This window comes from Amblyomma maculatum, chromosome 1 (assembly GCF_055883805.1).
Source record: "Amblyomma maculatum isolate TAMU_Amacu chromosome 1, ASM5588380v1, whole genome shotgun sequence".
Lineage (NCBI taxonomy): Eukaryota > Metazoa > Arthropoda > Arachnida > Ixodida > Ixodidae > Amblyomma > Amblyomma maculatum.
This window is the reverse complement of record NC_139344.1, coordinates 413,181,114-413,196,151: the sequence shown is the minus strand read 5'-3', so window position 1 is coordinate 413,196,151 and position 15,038 is coordinate 413,181,114. Positions and strand designations below refer to the sequence as shown.

The 15,038-nt window shown below is 41.5% G+C and overlaps 1 protein-coding gene across 1 annotated transcript in view; it reads left to right on the top strand.

Annotated features, from left to right (window-relative positions):
- LOC146208962 (sodium-coupled monocarboxylate transporter 1-like) overlaps positions 1 to 14,435 on the top strand; it is a 32,328-nt gene extending 17,893 nt beyond the window's left edge. The window contains exons 4-10 of the mRNA XM_084579598.1: positions 1,063 to 1,172; positions 2,160 to 2,227; positions 6,812 to 6,898; positions 7,258 to 7,430; positions 10,044 to 10,147; positions 13,445 to 13,545; positions 14,370 to 14,435. Of these exons, the coding sequence (XP_084435724.1) occupies positions 1,063 to 1,172; positions 2,160 to 2,227; positions 6,812 to 6,898; positions 7,258 to 7,430; positions 10,044 to 10,147; positions 13,445 to 13,545; positions 14,370 to 14,435 (709 nt within the window). The remainder of the gene's footprint in view (positions 1 to 1,062; positions 1,173 to 2,159; positions 2,228 to 6,811; positions 6,899 to 7,257; positions 7,431 to 10,043; positions 10,148 to 13,444; positions 13,546 to 14,369) is intronic.
- The last annotated feature ends 603 nt before the right edge of the window (positions 14,436 to 15,038 follow it).

Here is a 15,038-nt window from a genome sequence, read left to right as displayed (position 1 = left end):
TTCCCCGCAATTTTCAGCAATAGTAAAATGACGTGAGCATCGTTGTAAAATCACAACAACGAAAGCTAAGAAGCTGATAGAAGCGTTTCATATGAAGAGAGAAGTTCGTGCAAATGCGACACCTCGCTTTCACGGCGCATGACGGAAAAGAAATTCCTGGAGCCTGTTATCATATTGATCTTGCTTTAGGATTTCTTGTCGGCGCATTTGATGTTAAAATGTGCGTGTGTGTTTGCGCGTGTGTGTTTATGTGCCTTTGTGTCTGTTTTGTGTGTGTTTGTGTGTGTGTGTGTTAACGCGCCTTTGTAGTAGAATGCGCCCATAGGAACAGGGCACTGTTCCAACGGCCGCGAAACATCCGCCACTTATCAGATCACACACCTAGTTTTTAGCAATCAAGAACTGGGGATTAATGTTAACTGAAGATTGACTGCGCGGGATACTAAACAATAGCGTTAAAATGTATGAGTGCCCGTGGACGCATGCGCTCGCGCACCCACACGTGCTCACACATGCACACGCGTACTCTTCCTCTCAATTTCGTTAGGACACCCGTATTGCAAAACCGAAATAGTTGTCTTCGAATTTCGCTATACCAGGTATCGTAATTGCTTGCCTTTTTTCTCACAATGGAATCGATAGTTGAAAGGGAACACTTCTAGCGCGAAGCAACCAGGAAGGAAGGAGGATAGAATGCATACACACAAAAGTAACAACTCGCCCAGCAGAACATTTTGTTGGAATTGAATAGCAGCAATTTCAAAGAACTTTACTTCTTCCTTTGTAATCGCATGGGTTACACAAGCGCTTGACTTTGTATGGCTACATGAGGCATAACATAACTTCTCTGGCGTGTTTAGGCCTAGCGTGGTCGATTGCGATGGCGATTCCATTCTTGCTCTTGCTCTGCTGTCTTGTGAATGAACTCACGTAGCAGCTGTAATTGGGTTCTTTTGTTTTTGCGGAAGGAGGGTGGGACAAAGTCGGCTTTTCTGTTATCGCCCAAATGATCTGTACCTCTGTCCCACTCAAGTTACAATATTTTCTCCTTATGTCTTTCAGCACAGTTTCATCTGCCATTAACTCACAAGCTGCTATCCTCTACATTGATTTTATTTCTCGGCGTTACAACAAGGCCGATCAGCATGTTCTGTGGATTACACGTGGCACGGGTGAGGAAAGATTGTTTCTCAACAGACTTGCAGAAGTGGCGATCACCGCTGAAAATATTCTGACTGGGTTTTTCAGCGCAATATTGACAAACGCAGAAATGGCCAAAGTTTCACAATTAAACACTACAAACAAGAATTCTCAGTGGTTTCAAAAGAAAAATACAGAAAACAGGCATCAGGTAAACCACACTGCGACCATTGTTTTGCCATATTACCAATGGAGCGGCACAAATTTAGTCCACTGCCTCATTTGTGTCAGTGAATCATATACAGAAATATATATAATTTCGCCATAATAATTAAATCAGGTGTTGAACTGAACAAAATATAATATAAACAACATGTAGATCACTAGAAAGCATTTTATGACGTCAAAACACCACTAGTAGCGCTAGCATTAGAGAATAACGATGACATGTAAAAGTAGTGTAACATATCTATAGCGCCTTCATTGCCGTTATAATCTTAACTAAAGCAGGTATAAAATCATTATAAACAAAAATGTCAATCGGGAATGAATACGATCGATGCTGCGCTAATTGTTTGCCGGGATAGTTTACGGAGCTGGATAGGAATTTTTTGAGAATATGAGTTCTTGCAGAATACCTTGAGCAGAATAGCTTATTTGTTTTGAATGTATGTTGCTATTTTATAGCTGAAAGTGTGGGGCTTTTTTCCTCTTACTTACAAAGCATCATACAATCGCAACAATCAGAAATTATATACTGTGCGAGTTCATGTCCAGTTCTCACTAAGAAAGTTAAGGCAAAGAAAAGTATGATATGTTTTTATATAAATTCGTTATAAAGGGCTCAATAAGAATCATAAAAACCACTTTCTAATATGGTGCATTGACATTTATTAAAGCTGCCGACTTGAAGTTTCAAATTTAATTATGCTATTGCCTCTAATTGTATGAAAGTATTGACTCTGCCTTCGTAGAAAAATTTCATTTTTTGCAGCACTGTTTATTGTTCTCATTTCTAGCAATACTCTTGGGCACTACAATGACCATCTATAGCACATTGTGCGCACATATGGGCTCAGTGACAAGGGTAAGGGCGACTTTTCACAGGATATGCTCATGTTTTAGACGTGAGCTTTGCAGCCATATTTAAGCTTGGTTTCTGCGAAATCAGGCATTCGAAGGTATTCATGCTGCCCTGAAACAACGACCTTATTTAAACCTTGGCTAGAATCTGGCTAAAGATAAGTGGAAGCCTAAACCGCCATAATAATTGAAATAGTAGAGAAATATGCTTTTCTTTAGTGCTTATTTTTTTAACTATTATTGTGTTGGAAGTAAAATCTCAATTTTCTTCTACAACTTCTGTGATAAATAGTTCTTCAGTAAAGAATGATATTTTTGAAAGATCCTTCACGTCCTTCCCGCGATCTTAAGCACTGAAATCGACTAATTGTATCGGAACAGTACAGTTGTGGTTGAGAATAACGTTATCTAAAGTAAATCAGCACACCGCGGAGAAGAAACACGAGAACGAAGTGTGCCTTCCTGCTCACGTGTACCTGTCTTTTTGTCAATTTCTCCCAAAGAATGGTATCGATCAGAAATCTTTGGGTAGTCGCTGTGTCCACTGCTCATGTTCTCGTCGTTTTTTTATTTTAGTGAAGTGGAGGAGTACATTTTCTGAAAAGAGGGTTTATACAGTGTTTTAGGTAGGAATTTCGTGAACCGAACACGGATCATATTTTCTGAGTTTTACAGAGGTGTGAACGTGCCGGTGAGGAAAGCCCCTGAAATAGAATTTCGTCCACTCGCTTATATGTCGGTTTTATGATGAACCCAAATTACTGCTCACTCAACATAAAAATCTGCATAAGTGTTGCTGCCAAGTACATGACCTATAGTCAGATAAGAAAAACAGACTGCGTCAAACTAGCTGCTTTGGGCCCTTATTTGAAGACAAGCTACTTATTTAGCGCAAATGCCTATATGATTTGAGTATTCTTTCTTTTCAAAACATGCACCTATCTGAGAGGGAAGAAAACGTTTTTTAATTCTGAAATAATTAAACACTCATACGACCTTTTATAGGTGCACGAGCTTTATGAGATTGTTGCATAGCAAAACTCCTATGCTATTCAATAATCCCAACATACCGCTCACGAGTAATTTTCACAAATAAACCACAAGCAACGAGGCCGCTAATAGTGCGTTTCGAAGACATATGAGGTGAGCTGAAAAATCTGCAAACCTTGCCCGATACTGCCACAAAAACATTCCCACGTTCTACGATACAAACTAGCAACAGTCTGTGACCTTATTCTAATATACTTCAACAAACCCCAAACTACTAAAGAGTACATAGTACAAGAATTTAGCACAGGGAAAGAAATGTACAGCAGATATAGTTTTTTACAGATGGACCAAAAACTTCTATTTATGTTGACTGTGTCGTTATGAAGAGCACTGGAAACAAATAATTAGGCTTCCTCAGTGCGCATCAATCTTTTAAAGATTGATGCGCACTGAATCCTATTCTATCCTGACAGCTGTAGAAAAAAGTGAATGAAGGCATTTAGAACAGTGACGAGGATTCATTGATTGTACTCACGGCTTTACATCACAGGAATGCTGCCATGCCTCTACTTGGTGACATAATGAACAATCTAAAATGATCATGACACAAGGACATAACATAGTATTCTGTTGGATCCCAAGTCACGTATGCACTGATGGCAATGAAAGAGCAGACGAATGTGCTGCACAAGCCCACAAAAAAATTGATTCAGAAAGTAAACAAGCCACATAGAGATTGCATAAAATAATGCAACATAAAAAGAACATTAAATGGCAGTGTTTTGGAAAAATCAAGAAAATAATAGGTCGCGCCTCATAAAGCCTGTAGTAGGATAACAGAAATTGAGCACACATCAACAGCGTTTTATGAAAGTGATAGCACGCCGTCTTCGTATTGGACATATGCATCTTCCACGCAACTTTATACTGATAAACCATAATCAACCCACTTGTGAAGAATGTGTTGAGATACTCATTGTAAACCACATTCTAATTACATATTCAAAACTTGACGAACTACGCAGAAAACATGTTACAATATTTTACAATCATACCATCCCATTCCACCACACCTTACCTTAAGGAGAAAGAGCAATTGCAGACGTAGCATCTGTTTTTAGTTGTCTACAAGAAGAAAACCTTTTAAACAAACTACAGATTTTTAGCATATAGATTTCCTCTTTTGCAACCAAAACATAATTAACCTTGCTCTTGGCACATGATAGCCTTAGTTGCTTATGCGCCATAAAAACCAACGCAACACAACACACACAACATTGTTACAAAGCACACATTTGGCGCTATCATACGTCGTAGGTATGAGGGAAACTTGAAAAATTAACATAGCAATATTCATCATCGTCATAATTAGCCTCACTAAACCCACTGCAGGGTGAAGGCCTCACCCATATTTCTCTAAGTAACCCGGGTCTGTGCTAGCTGCCTTCACAGGCCTCCTGCGAACGTCTTAACCTCATCCGCCCGCCGAACTTTCTTCCGCCCCCTGCTACGCTTTCCTTTCCTTGGAATTCGGTAGTACGCAGATCCTGACCATGAAAAGGAAATAACAAGAATAAGATTGGGATAGAGCGCATTGGCAAGCACTCGCAGATCATGACTAGCAGTTCACTGGTATCGCTCAAGATGAAAGTATACAACAGTTGCATTTTACCTGTACTCACCTATGGGGCTGAAATGTTGAGGCTAACCAAGGGGGTTCTACTTAAGTTGAGGACAACGCAGAGGACTATGGAACGAAAAATTGTAGGGGTCACATTAGGCGATAGGAAGCGTACGGAGTGGGTCATAGAAATAACTGAAGTCACTGACATTCCAGTGGAAATCAAGAAGAGGAAATGGGCATTGGCAGGACATGTAGTGCGAAGAGAGTATAACCCATGGTCGCTTAGGGTAACAAACTGGATAGCAATAATAGTCTTGCCTAAAGATCAAATCAGCTAGCATAAACAATTATAAAACGGATAGCCTTTTCTCTCTTAGTGGAGTGGAAGCAGACTCCAAAGCAGTATGAGCGGCTTAAGCTTTATTAATATTCCGCTTCCAACTTCCAAGTTTTGACACTCCAATCTGTTATATGTATTTACTGAACGTCCCAAACACTTCTTGAGGAGATAAATAGATTGCAGGAGCCTATATCGCACATAAGGTTCCTCTTAACGCCACAGCGGTCAAAGGAAGTTTGCTTTGACCATTGCCTAGATTAAGCTGTGCCTGCTCCAAGGATGCACCGTTATCACGAAAAATATCGGGTAAGCAAATGCTGCAAGCAAATGTCAGGCCTGACATCCAGATAACAAAGCTAATAAATATTTTGGCCCACTTGCTTTTGTCTCTAGTTAACGTCACTGGAGGATGCAAACAGAGCTGTTTAAAGATTTAAGCGACAGTTGACTGCTGTCCCAAAATCAAAGTTGGAAAAAGGCAGCCCAATACTTCTTGTTAGTCTTCTCAGCGGTAAATAGTTGCGAAATGTATGGACATCCTATAGATACATTGTGATCCGCGGATCCTACAAGAAAGATACAAAGAAAAAGTAAGCAGAAGTTGGTAATGAAATTGGAAACATAAAGCAACATAGATCGAAGAATTTGCGATCAATGGCAGCTGGCACGCCTTAAACCTAGAATCAAGGCTCGGGTATTTCGAGTGTATACCAAAATTCTGAGTAAAATATCAGACTGCTGTATAAGGTTACCTGTCAAATATAAAGAAAAAACGATAGAGTGCTTGTTTTTCACATTTGCACGACAAAGCATAAAAACAAGCTAATAAATGCTTTTTTTATTTAAGGCTTCTATTGGCGAGATCAAATTAGGTGAAACATTGATCATTTGAAAAGCTGCATATGTTAGATAACTGCGCCCAATAACAATTGTCTCTTTAAAATATATCCAGACAGAAACACAAATTTAAAATTTTACATTGCAAGAGCAACAACGTATTACATAGGCTGGCAATGTCTGCCAGGATATCAGGTAAAGGCAAGTCTATTTATGTGCTTTAAAGTTTTCACAAGTTACAATGAAACAATTTTTTCTTGGGTGCCGAAAAGTGTTGAAAAGTTTTCGCGGGGTCAAATGCTGCGTGACTATGGACAATGTTGTTTTACGCGCAGCATGTTTCGTAGATATGATCCTCAACTTTCACCTCTTCTCAATGTTTAATGTTTTTATTTTTTTTAGCTAATTTGGTTGCTAAAAACAGAAACCGTTATCCGTTTCGTAAGGAATACGGTGCAGTTTTTCTAGATATAAAGCGTCGTAGGTGTTATTGGTATTTTATATATTATTAAATTATATATAACATCCGCAACCGCAATCTACATTACGAACAATATTCGATATCGCGCTAGAGGGATGGACGTTACAATTCAATATCCTGCTCGCACTCATGACAATACTGAAAAGCTCAAATGGCCGGCGTTTCTAACAAATTGTTTTGTAGACCTGACTCAAAAATGTGACGCTGATTATCCGTAATTGAAAAAAATTATAAACCAAATTCAGAGGTCTGCCATTGCAAGCGCTACCACGAGCCTTCTTGCTGGATGTTCACTAAGCAATTTTTTTTTGAACAGATATTTATGATGGTCAACGCGGGACTGACTGGACCATTCGTGGGCGTGTGCCTTCTTGCAGTGCTTTGTCCGTTCGTGCATTCAAAGGTTTGTACCAGTTTCTTGCGATTTGCTGCTTGCAGCGCTACGTAAGAAAGGAGTGTTTGACAAGAAAAAAATTATTTTGGATCGAGTTTATTTCGAGGGAAACGTTGCATGAATGAGCACAGATGTAAAGGCATTAAGGCGAGATCCTTTTGTGCGCACATTTCCCAATATTATTCCGTATCGAACTGCATACAGAACAAACCAGTGAGGCAGCATTGTCCATGCAAGCAAGCCCATAGTACTTTTCAATCGATCAGAGAAAATGACATAACCGATACGGGCGCTAATGTTATAACGCGAAGCAAACTGCTTATATTTCATCGTTGGCAAGAATTCGCGACAAGCGCTGCACACTGCAGGGTGCTGGAGTAGCGACGCTCCTGACAGTCATCTACCAGATGTGCCACATGGTTGTGACGATGCAGACTAGAAGGAGGCCTCCACAAATGCCGGTGTCACTGGACTACTGCCCCCACAACCGGACTTGGACTAAATCCCTATCGAACTCGGAGCATTTTGCACCAGCTACAACGTAAGATCAATGCGCGTAAGAATATGTTCATAGGGATGTTTCAGTACGTGGGAACGCTAGAAAAATCATTCATGTCCACAGTTTCTACTAGACAAAGTTGATTTATTGAGAAGTTTTTGGCGCCTATTCATGGAGATGAGCGTCAATAGCCATGGTGATGTATTCGGAGAAGAAATTTGGGGCGAATCGGGAGCAAGACTTTCGGAAAATGGCTAAGAGAAAAAAAGAGATGAATTTACAGAAATAGCAAAGAGATCGTCGGCAAGAAAGCGGATGCAGAAGTTGCTGCAGCAGCCAAGATAGCGTGGATAAAAACGCCAAAATGAGGCCAAGCCGAACGAAAACAGGGCGAGCCAAAAGTGAATGAGCAGAGTACGACAAAAACTGTGGTGTTTCACGCGCCGTCAGTGCTGCCTGTTTGAGCCGCAGCTTTGACATACGCTGCCCGCACCTCAAATGACGCGGCAGTGCGCCACGACATTTTCCCAATTGAGCAGATCACGTCTGATCATTTTTGGTTCAAGTACCTTGAAGGCTAATTTGAAACGTATAATTGTGTAGTACCGTAACTGTTGCTAGGTATTTTATTTTAGGGAACATATATTCCCAATTACTGAGAAAATCATCGCGATCTGAGATTTGCACACAGCTGTTTTACACAAACTCAGGGTGGAAGCTATAATTTCGTACAACTGTGTTGATCGGAAGAAAGTGTATCCCACTTGCGTGAAGGAGACGCGCGATTTAAAAACGATATCGAAGGCAATGAAAAAGTTTGGCGGCTACACTAGTCGTTATGGGGATCATTAGCGCCACCAAGTCCAAGTTGTTCAGATTTGCAGCTGTTTCATTTTTTCTGAATGCTGCTCCTACGCATGAGAACATGACTACTCCTGCATGTTTTGGAGATGCATGACAAGTTAGTTACTATGTGAGGAATGTTTTGAAAATTGCTGGGCCATTTTTGTGCACCATGCTTACGACAGTGTTCCGAGAGTGTTCTTCCTTTTTTGACCGCTGCCTCGTGTGTGAGACCAGGAAATACCTCTGAGGTGCTAGAACTTGGAGGGCGCTGAGAAAATAACCATTGCAGAGCCTCCGGGAAACGATGCAGACAAGAGTGCTAACATACTCGACATCAGTCTTCGCTGTGCCTTGAAAGCGACGCTAGGTGGTATGCTTGCGAATAAGCTTTCGCACGAGGAGTGGAGGCAAAGATATTTACCTGGATTGAACCTTATAAGGTAACCATAAATATGTTAGTGGTCAGTCGCGTGTTTCGTTGTCGCTGCTAAACAAGCACGTAGACAGCATAGTGCTTGATTCTGTACTAGTTAAGGAAGGAATTGTAGCACTGACAACTTATCCGCCAGCAATCAAGCAATGATGTTCATCACAATAAATATTTCAAAGCTTGCTTGTAAATGCATGCTGCCACATAACGAATTGGCTGAAAAGGTTCACGGAAACGCCGTACACTGACAATGAAAATGAAAAAAAAAATGTGTTATGTTGTGTTTTATGGAACAAGCAAGGCCATCATGCACCAAGAGCCAAAAAAAAGATGAAAACTGTGGGTTACTAAAAATCTAACTTTAAGACTATGAGGCGGCAGTGTTCGCGGCTTCCGTTTGCGAGCACCCCTCGCAGATTCCTTTTTGTATACATGCACCATTACTGGCTTAACTGGTGATCTTTCATTTCTTGCTCAATTATCCCACTCATACTCACTAGCGCGATCTTAACATAATACAGTGAAGAAGTATCATTCTTTATAGGCATGGATTCTCACTTTAACCAAGCAGCAACAACTTCTCTGTATGGTTTATGAGCAGCGTGTCTAACTCGACATCAAAGAATCCTGGAAGCCTGAATTCCTCTCTTACCTGCACATTTCAAAAACGAAACCTGTATTTTCAACTCCTGCCAACTCGGCTGTGGCATGTGGTCTCCTGAGGTTGCACACTCTCAGGACTAGTCAGTTATCGGTGATGCCACCTGCCAGCCACTGCCTACCAAAGCCGCTTCCGTTCTTTTATTCTCACAACGTCGAAAAGCCGACACGTGATATACCGGATAGCAGGATCTTTAACGTCCCGGTAAAATGTTCAACACTGCAATGCGACGCAACGTTGCCCTGCTGATAGGCACGCGAATACATAATAAACAATCAGGCTGGCGACGAACTGAACAAGTGTATAGGGAGAACATGCTTATCAAGAAGAACACGCTATGTTGTCGCAGTAGGAAAGGACGCGATTTAAAGGAGAGATAAAAATGCCGCAAGAAAAGGGCATATAATAGATACCAGAAGTTTACTGAATACCTTAAAACGAAGAAATTAACTAAGTTTAAATGAATACACTTGTTCTCTTCGGCTAGACTGCGTGCTTCTCAAACTGGTAATCTCAATAGTCTTTCTGGTAGCGTGTGCTGCCGGCGGTTATCAATGAGTCCAGTAATATTTTCCCGAATTTTGGGAGTTAACGTGATTTAAATGTTAATCATGATAGTCATTATAACTTCTCGCACGTTCGCAGCAGTACCAACAAGGACAGAGCCAGCCAACGTCTACCGCGAGCATTGCTGATACTTTTCTCGTTTTTCTTTCAGATCACAGGACACCTTTTTTCTCTTCCACCTATCGTACTTGTGGACCAGCTTACTTGCCACCATCGCAACTGTGGTGATCGGCATCCTTCTCAGCGCTGTCACAGGTACTACAGTTATGTAAATATAAACATTTTGTGGCCTTTCTTGTTTAGCTTACGCTGTAAATGCACTCAATTCCATCTTGCCCATATCAGCACCCTAAAGTTAACCCAGCTAAAGGAATTGTTTCGCACCCCTCCCCCCCCCTCCCTCTTAAAAAAACCGTTTCCTGACTGCCTGGACACTACGAGGCCGTTCTGAACAGTAAAGAACAGTCCGAGCTGCGTAATAATAACATTCACCGAAGTTGCTTGCTGAAGACTTTCTGCATTGCTCAAATATAAAATTAAACACCCCTTATAAGTCTTTTCTTTGCTCAGATATCCTGCGATTTGAAACCAATCAGTGAAAACACCAGCAGTAACAGCAATTCAAAGGAAAATGATAAATTTTGTATTTTCAACATAAAATTTGTTTTCTAGACCAGATTTCAATGCTTAAAAACTTAAACGCCATAGCTGAGCCGAGAGTGCATTCTATCATTCCATCCGCAAAAGTGACACTGCCTCCTCCGTAATTTCTCCCTCTCCTTAATTTGTCCGACAAAGAGCCACCATCACTCACATAAGAATCAGAACGCCACTCATACATTTAAAACCAACCTGAATCCTTCACGTATGGTGCGGGCGCTTTTACATCATGGTAGATATTTCCCAGAAAACCTTATTATGGCCGGGAAATTCTGGGAAAGCGGAGTTTTCGAAGGGATGCAGTGAATAGCGCAATTTGTTTTCGCATACAACATAAACTGGAGGGATAGTTGGTCTGACATCTTCATGTGGTGCAGCGCCACGGCAAAAAGCCTAGATAAGAAAATGGGACCGGCACATCACTGAGCCAACACTTCAGGGGGAAGGATGCGCTTGCGAATGCAGAAACCCAGCATTCGTGGTTTGCACATGACATATGAAATAACACGAATGAAACGGGACGGCTGGTCGACAAAGACGAATACATAGACCCCCTTGTACTAGACATAAAGCTATACAACATGAACTGGAGGGATAGTTGGTCTGACATCTTGAAGTGGTGCAGCACAACGGCATGAAGCCTAGACAAGAGAATGGGACAGACACAGCGCTGAGCCAACACTTCAGGGGGAAGGATGCGCTTGCGAATGCAGAAACCCAGCATTCGTGATTTGCACATGGCATTTGTAATAACAGAAATTAAACGGGAAGGCTGGTCGACACAAGATGAATACACAGAGCCCCTTGTACTAGAAATAAAGCTATTCAATATGAACTGAAGGGCTAGTTGGTATGATATCTTCTGCGCTGTGTCGGTCCCATTCTCTTGTCTAGGCTTCGAGCCGTTGCGCTGCACCCCTTAGAGATGTTTTCGCACAATTCCCTCTAACAATAAGAAGGTTGAATTATTCATTTCATTTTTCTATAAGAGAATATTACAATATTCCAAGTTGGCAAAGATAAAAATTAACGTCCTAAAATGCCTTTGTCGGTTGTGGCGCTCGTACAACTTCGGTCAAAGTAGGCACTGAAAGCAAGGCCAAGCTAACCATCTTGCTGCAATGTAGCACTACACTTCAGAGAGTAGAAGTTTGTTTGTGTTAAGCTCTTTAAAATTTTCACACTCATTTGGATTTAGTCAAACGTGCGCCATATGTACCTACGGCCGAATATCAATACTTGCACATACACAACCTTCTGGCCTCCTACCGTCTACCGCCCCACTATAAACAGCGAGCAGATATAAAATGAATACTAATAGAAGGTATTTATTTAGTTGCCGCTAGCGGCTCTTCCTGCTGCTGGCAATTAGCCTCGCGCATGGGCTGGGCGACTTATTTGCCATTACGGCTGCAAATCATAACATCCTGCTCAAGCGGGTTGGCCACTTATATGTATTCCGACCTAGTGACCTTACTTGCTTACTCCTTTTAGCTTTATAAAGTTGAAGCCCTCTTTTACACCACATATTTGCCTTTATTTTCTGCGAGCCTGTTGCAGGAAAATAGTTTTTTTTTTTGCCAAAAAATTTTTTTTCTGTTTAAACGTTTTTGTCGTCAACACATCTGGAAAGAATAAAACAGAAACTCATTATCCCTCAAGACCATATTGGACGAATGAAAAGGAAAGCTCCAGTACATCATGGCTCAGCAAAGGTCTACCTGGGCGCCCGTCTGACCTTCAATGAGCCAGAGGTCACAGTGTGGCTACGTAGCTAAACAATAACCAGCAATTGACATTTGACAGCAGATACAGCACCACGCGTTCCCTCTTGTATTGACAGCGTCCTCGACTCCGTAGTCTCCGTAATTTAATTGCGGCAAACCCATGTCTATGTCTAAACCTGGGCCCTGCCAAAGCTGAACCAAGCAAACCGACACTTTGTCTTCCCCTAACTAGATTTAGCAATACAGAATTTTGCTTTTTGTTTTTCAACGCGAGCCTAGTAACTTGATGCATCTTCGGACTGTTCAAATGGTAATTATATTCAACGTGACTTTCTACAATGTTCTTCAATGTGGTAAAAAAATTGCGCATTCTATTGAGCTTTAACGCATCAAAGAAAATGTTTGTTCCTCGGAGAAACACGGACCTGATTCCGAGAGGAGGCTAACGTAGCAGGGAGGGCGTAAAATTCAGTGTGAAGATGGCATTAGAATGCTCGCAGAATAAGGTGGCCGCAAGTGGCACTGGACGAAGTAAATTGCAGGCATGCAGTAAGGATCTAGCACTGCAGTGGGTGCAGGGTAGCTTATAATGACAACGATGTATAACCTATATTGACGCAAACAAAGACAGGAGTTGCATTGGATGCAGAATTGATGTTTTTGCTCCTAATGTACGGGATCATTTGCTTTTGTCTCTGGCCTTATCTGGTGAACCTTTATCTGGTGAAACACTACACTACCTCCACGTCTACTGTTCCCGAAGTGTGGAGCACTAGGCTGTGTGTCAAGTTACTGCGACACTATGTCAAGGCTCTGATCTTTCTTCAGTGTATGCATTACCTTGCTTCCGCTCAACGTAGTAAAGGATTGGCGATGGCGTTAAAATTATGGGCTTCCGAAAACTTGAAAAGCATATGGTACTTCCCTCTTGAAGTAACCCAAGCAACTGCTTTGACCACTACTCGAGTGACAGCTATTTCAACAAAAGCCCAAATATAGAGACTACTTTGCATCATCTGTTATAGCTCAAGGTCTGAGTTGCAGACGCGAAAATAAATAGCAGTTATTTATATAATGTCAAATATTTTCAAGGAATGCAACGCACGTGAAGGGTATTTATTGTGCTAAAATAAAACAGATGACACTGAACGTTTCGTCCTTATAGGCGAAATTACGGAGAATACTGAACGACCGGAATTATGCAGCGATCTTCTAACACGCATTTGGAGAAAAGAGCGGCAGCCTTGTGCAAAAGATGAACAAGAGGTAAACGATCTAGAAGCGGAATGGTTAAACAAAAGGAAGAATTAAATGATCTTGCATGTTTCAGACTATGCCCACAGAAGACAAGAAAAAAAATCAGGAACAGCATCATGAAGGCGAGAACCTCCTGCCTCTGAATAAGGTTATTTTTACCGAAGTAACTTGCAATTGCGGGTAAAGTCGTAATATATGAAATACATTACATTTTCTAATTATATAAAATGACTGTCCACACAGCGGAAGCCTAGCGCGAGTTTGCCAAAATCTGGTAAGTTGACACAGAAAGAAGAGTGGTGCTTAAAACAGCGGGGAAAAGCTCTGGGTTTCGCTGCATAAACATTCAGTTGTCGAACAGAAGAAATGCATTACGCTCATTTGTAGCCCACAATTTTGATGCTCCATGTCGCTTCGCTAAATTACCGGGTCCTCTCGGCAATTCCAACAGACAGACCAACAGATGGTTCTCTAACTCCTACAGTACATATACCAGTTTCTTGATGCTTGCCTTACTGTTCGGGGAAAGGGTCGTGAACCAGTTTCACACAGCTCGATTTTGTAAATAAAAGCACGTTGTCCATGGTGCTTTTCGCTCAAACTCGTTTTATAGTATAATGAAAAGAACATAACCATGAACTTTCTGGAATTAGTGAAATCCAGAGACTGTACTTTATTCAGAGTGTGAAGAGCTATAGCTCACCTTCCTATGCTTCCTGTTCAGCATTTTCATATTACTGATGCGCCAGATATTACAGTACATGATTGTTGTATGGAAATGCCTATGAACACAAAATATGTTTGACTGAATTATTTTCTCTCACATGTTACAGTTTCGCTTTGAACTTCAGATCGATGGCTATGTCATCAAAGTTCCGTATTGTTCACCTGAGGGATAAAAAGCTGTGATGTACTCGCTAATTTGTCGTTATGATTCACTACGGCGTAAAAGATATCCTAACACAAGAGAGGAAAATACGAGTGAAAATGAAGCTCTATATAGACCTTTGTATCCATCGTGTCAGTTCAGTTCAGTCGTTCAGTCGTGTTCGACTCATTGTCACCCTATGGACCATATCACGCCACGCTTTCCGGTCTCTCACTATCTTCCTAACATCACATACCTTCATCGGCAGCGCTTCGAGGATGCAATCTAACCACCGCGTTCGCTGCCTACCTCTTCTCCGGTTGCCCTCAACCTTTCCCAACATCAAATCTTTCTCCAGCGACTCCTCTCCTCTCATCAGATGACCAAAGTAGCTGAGCTTTAACTTTAGAATTTGACCCTCCAATGAGCAGTCAGGGTTTATGGTCGACAATATCGACTGAGTTGATCTTCTGGCAGTCCAAGGAACTCTCAAGAGTCTTCGCCAGCACCACAATTCAAACGCGTCAATTCTTCGGCGGTCAGCCTTTTTCACAGTCCAACTCTCGCATCCATACATCACAACTGGAAAGACGATAGCACGAGTTATACGGATCTTGGTCGGCAGTTTAATGTC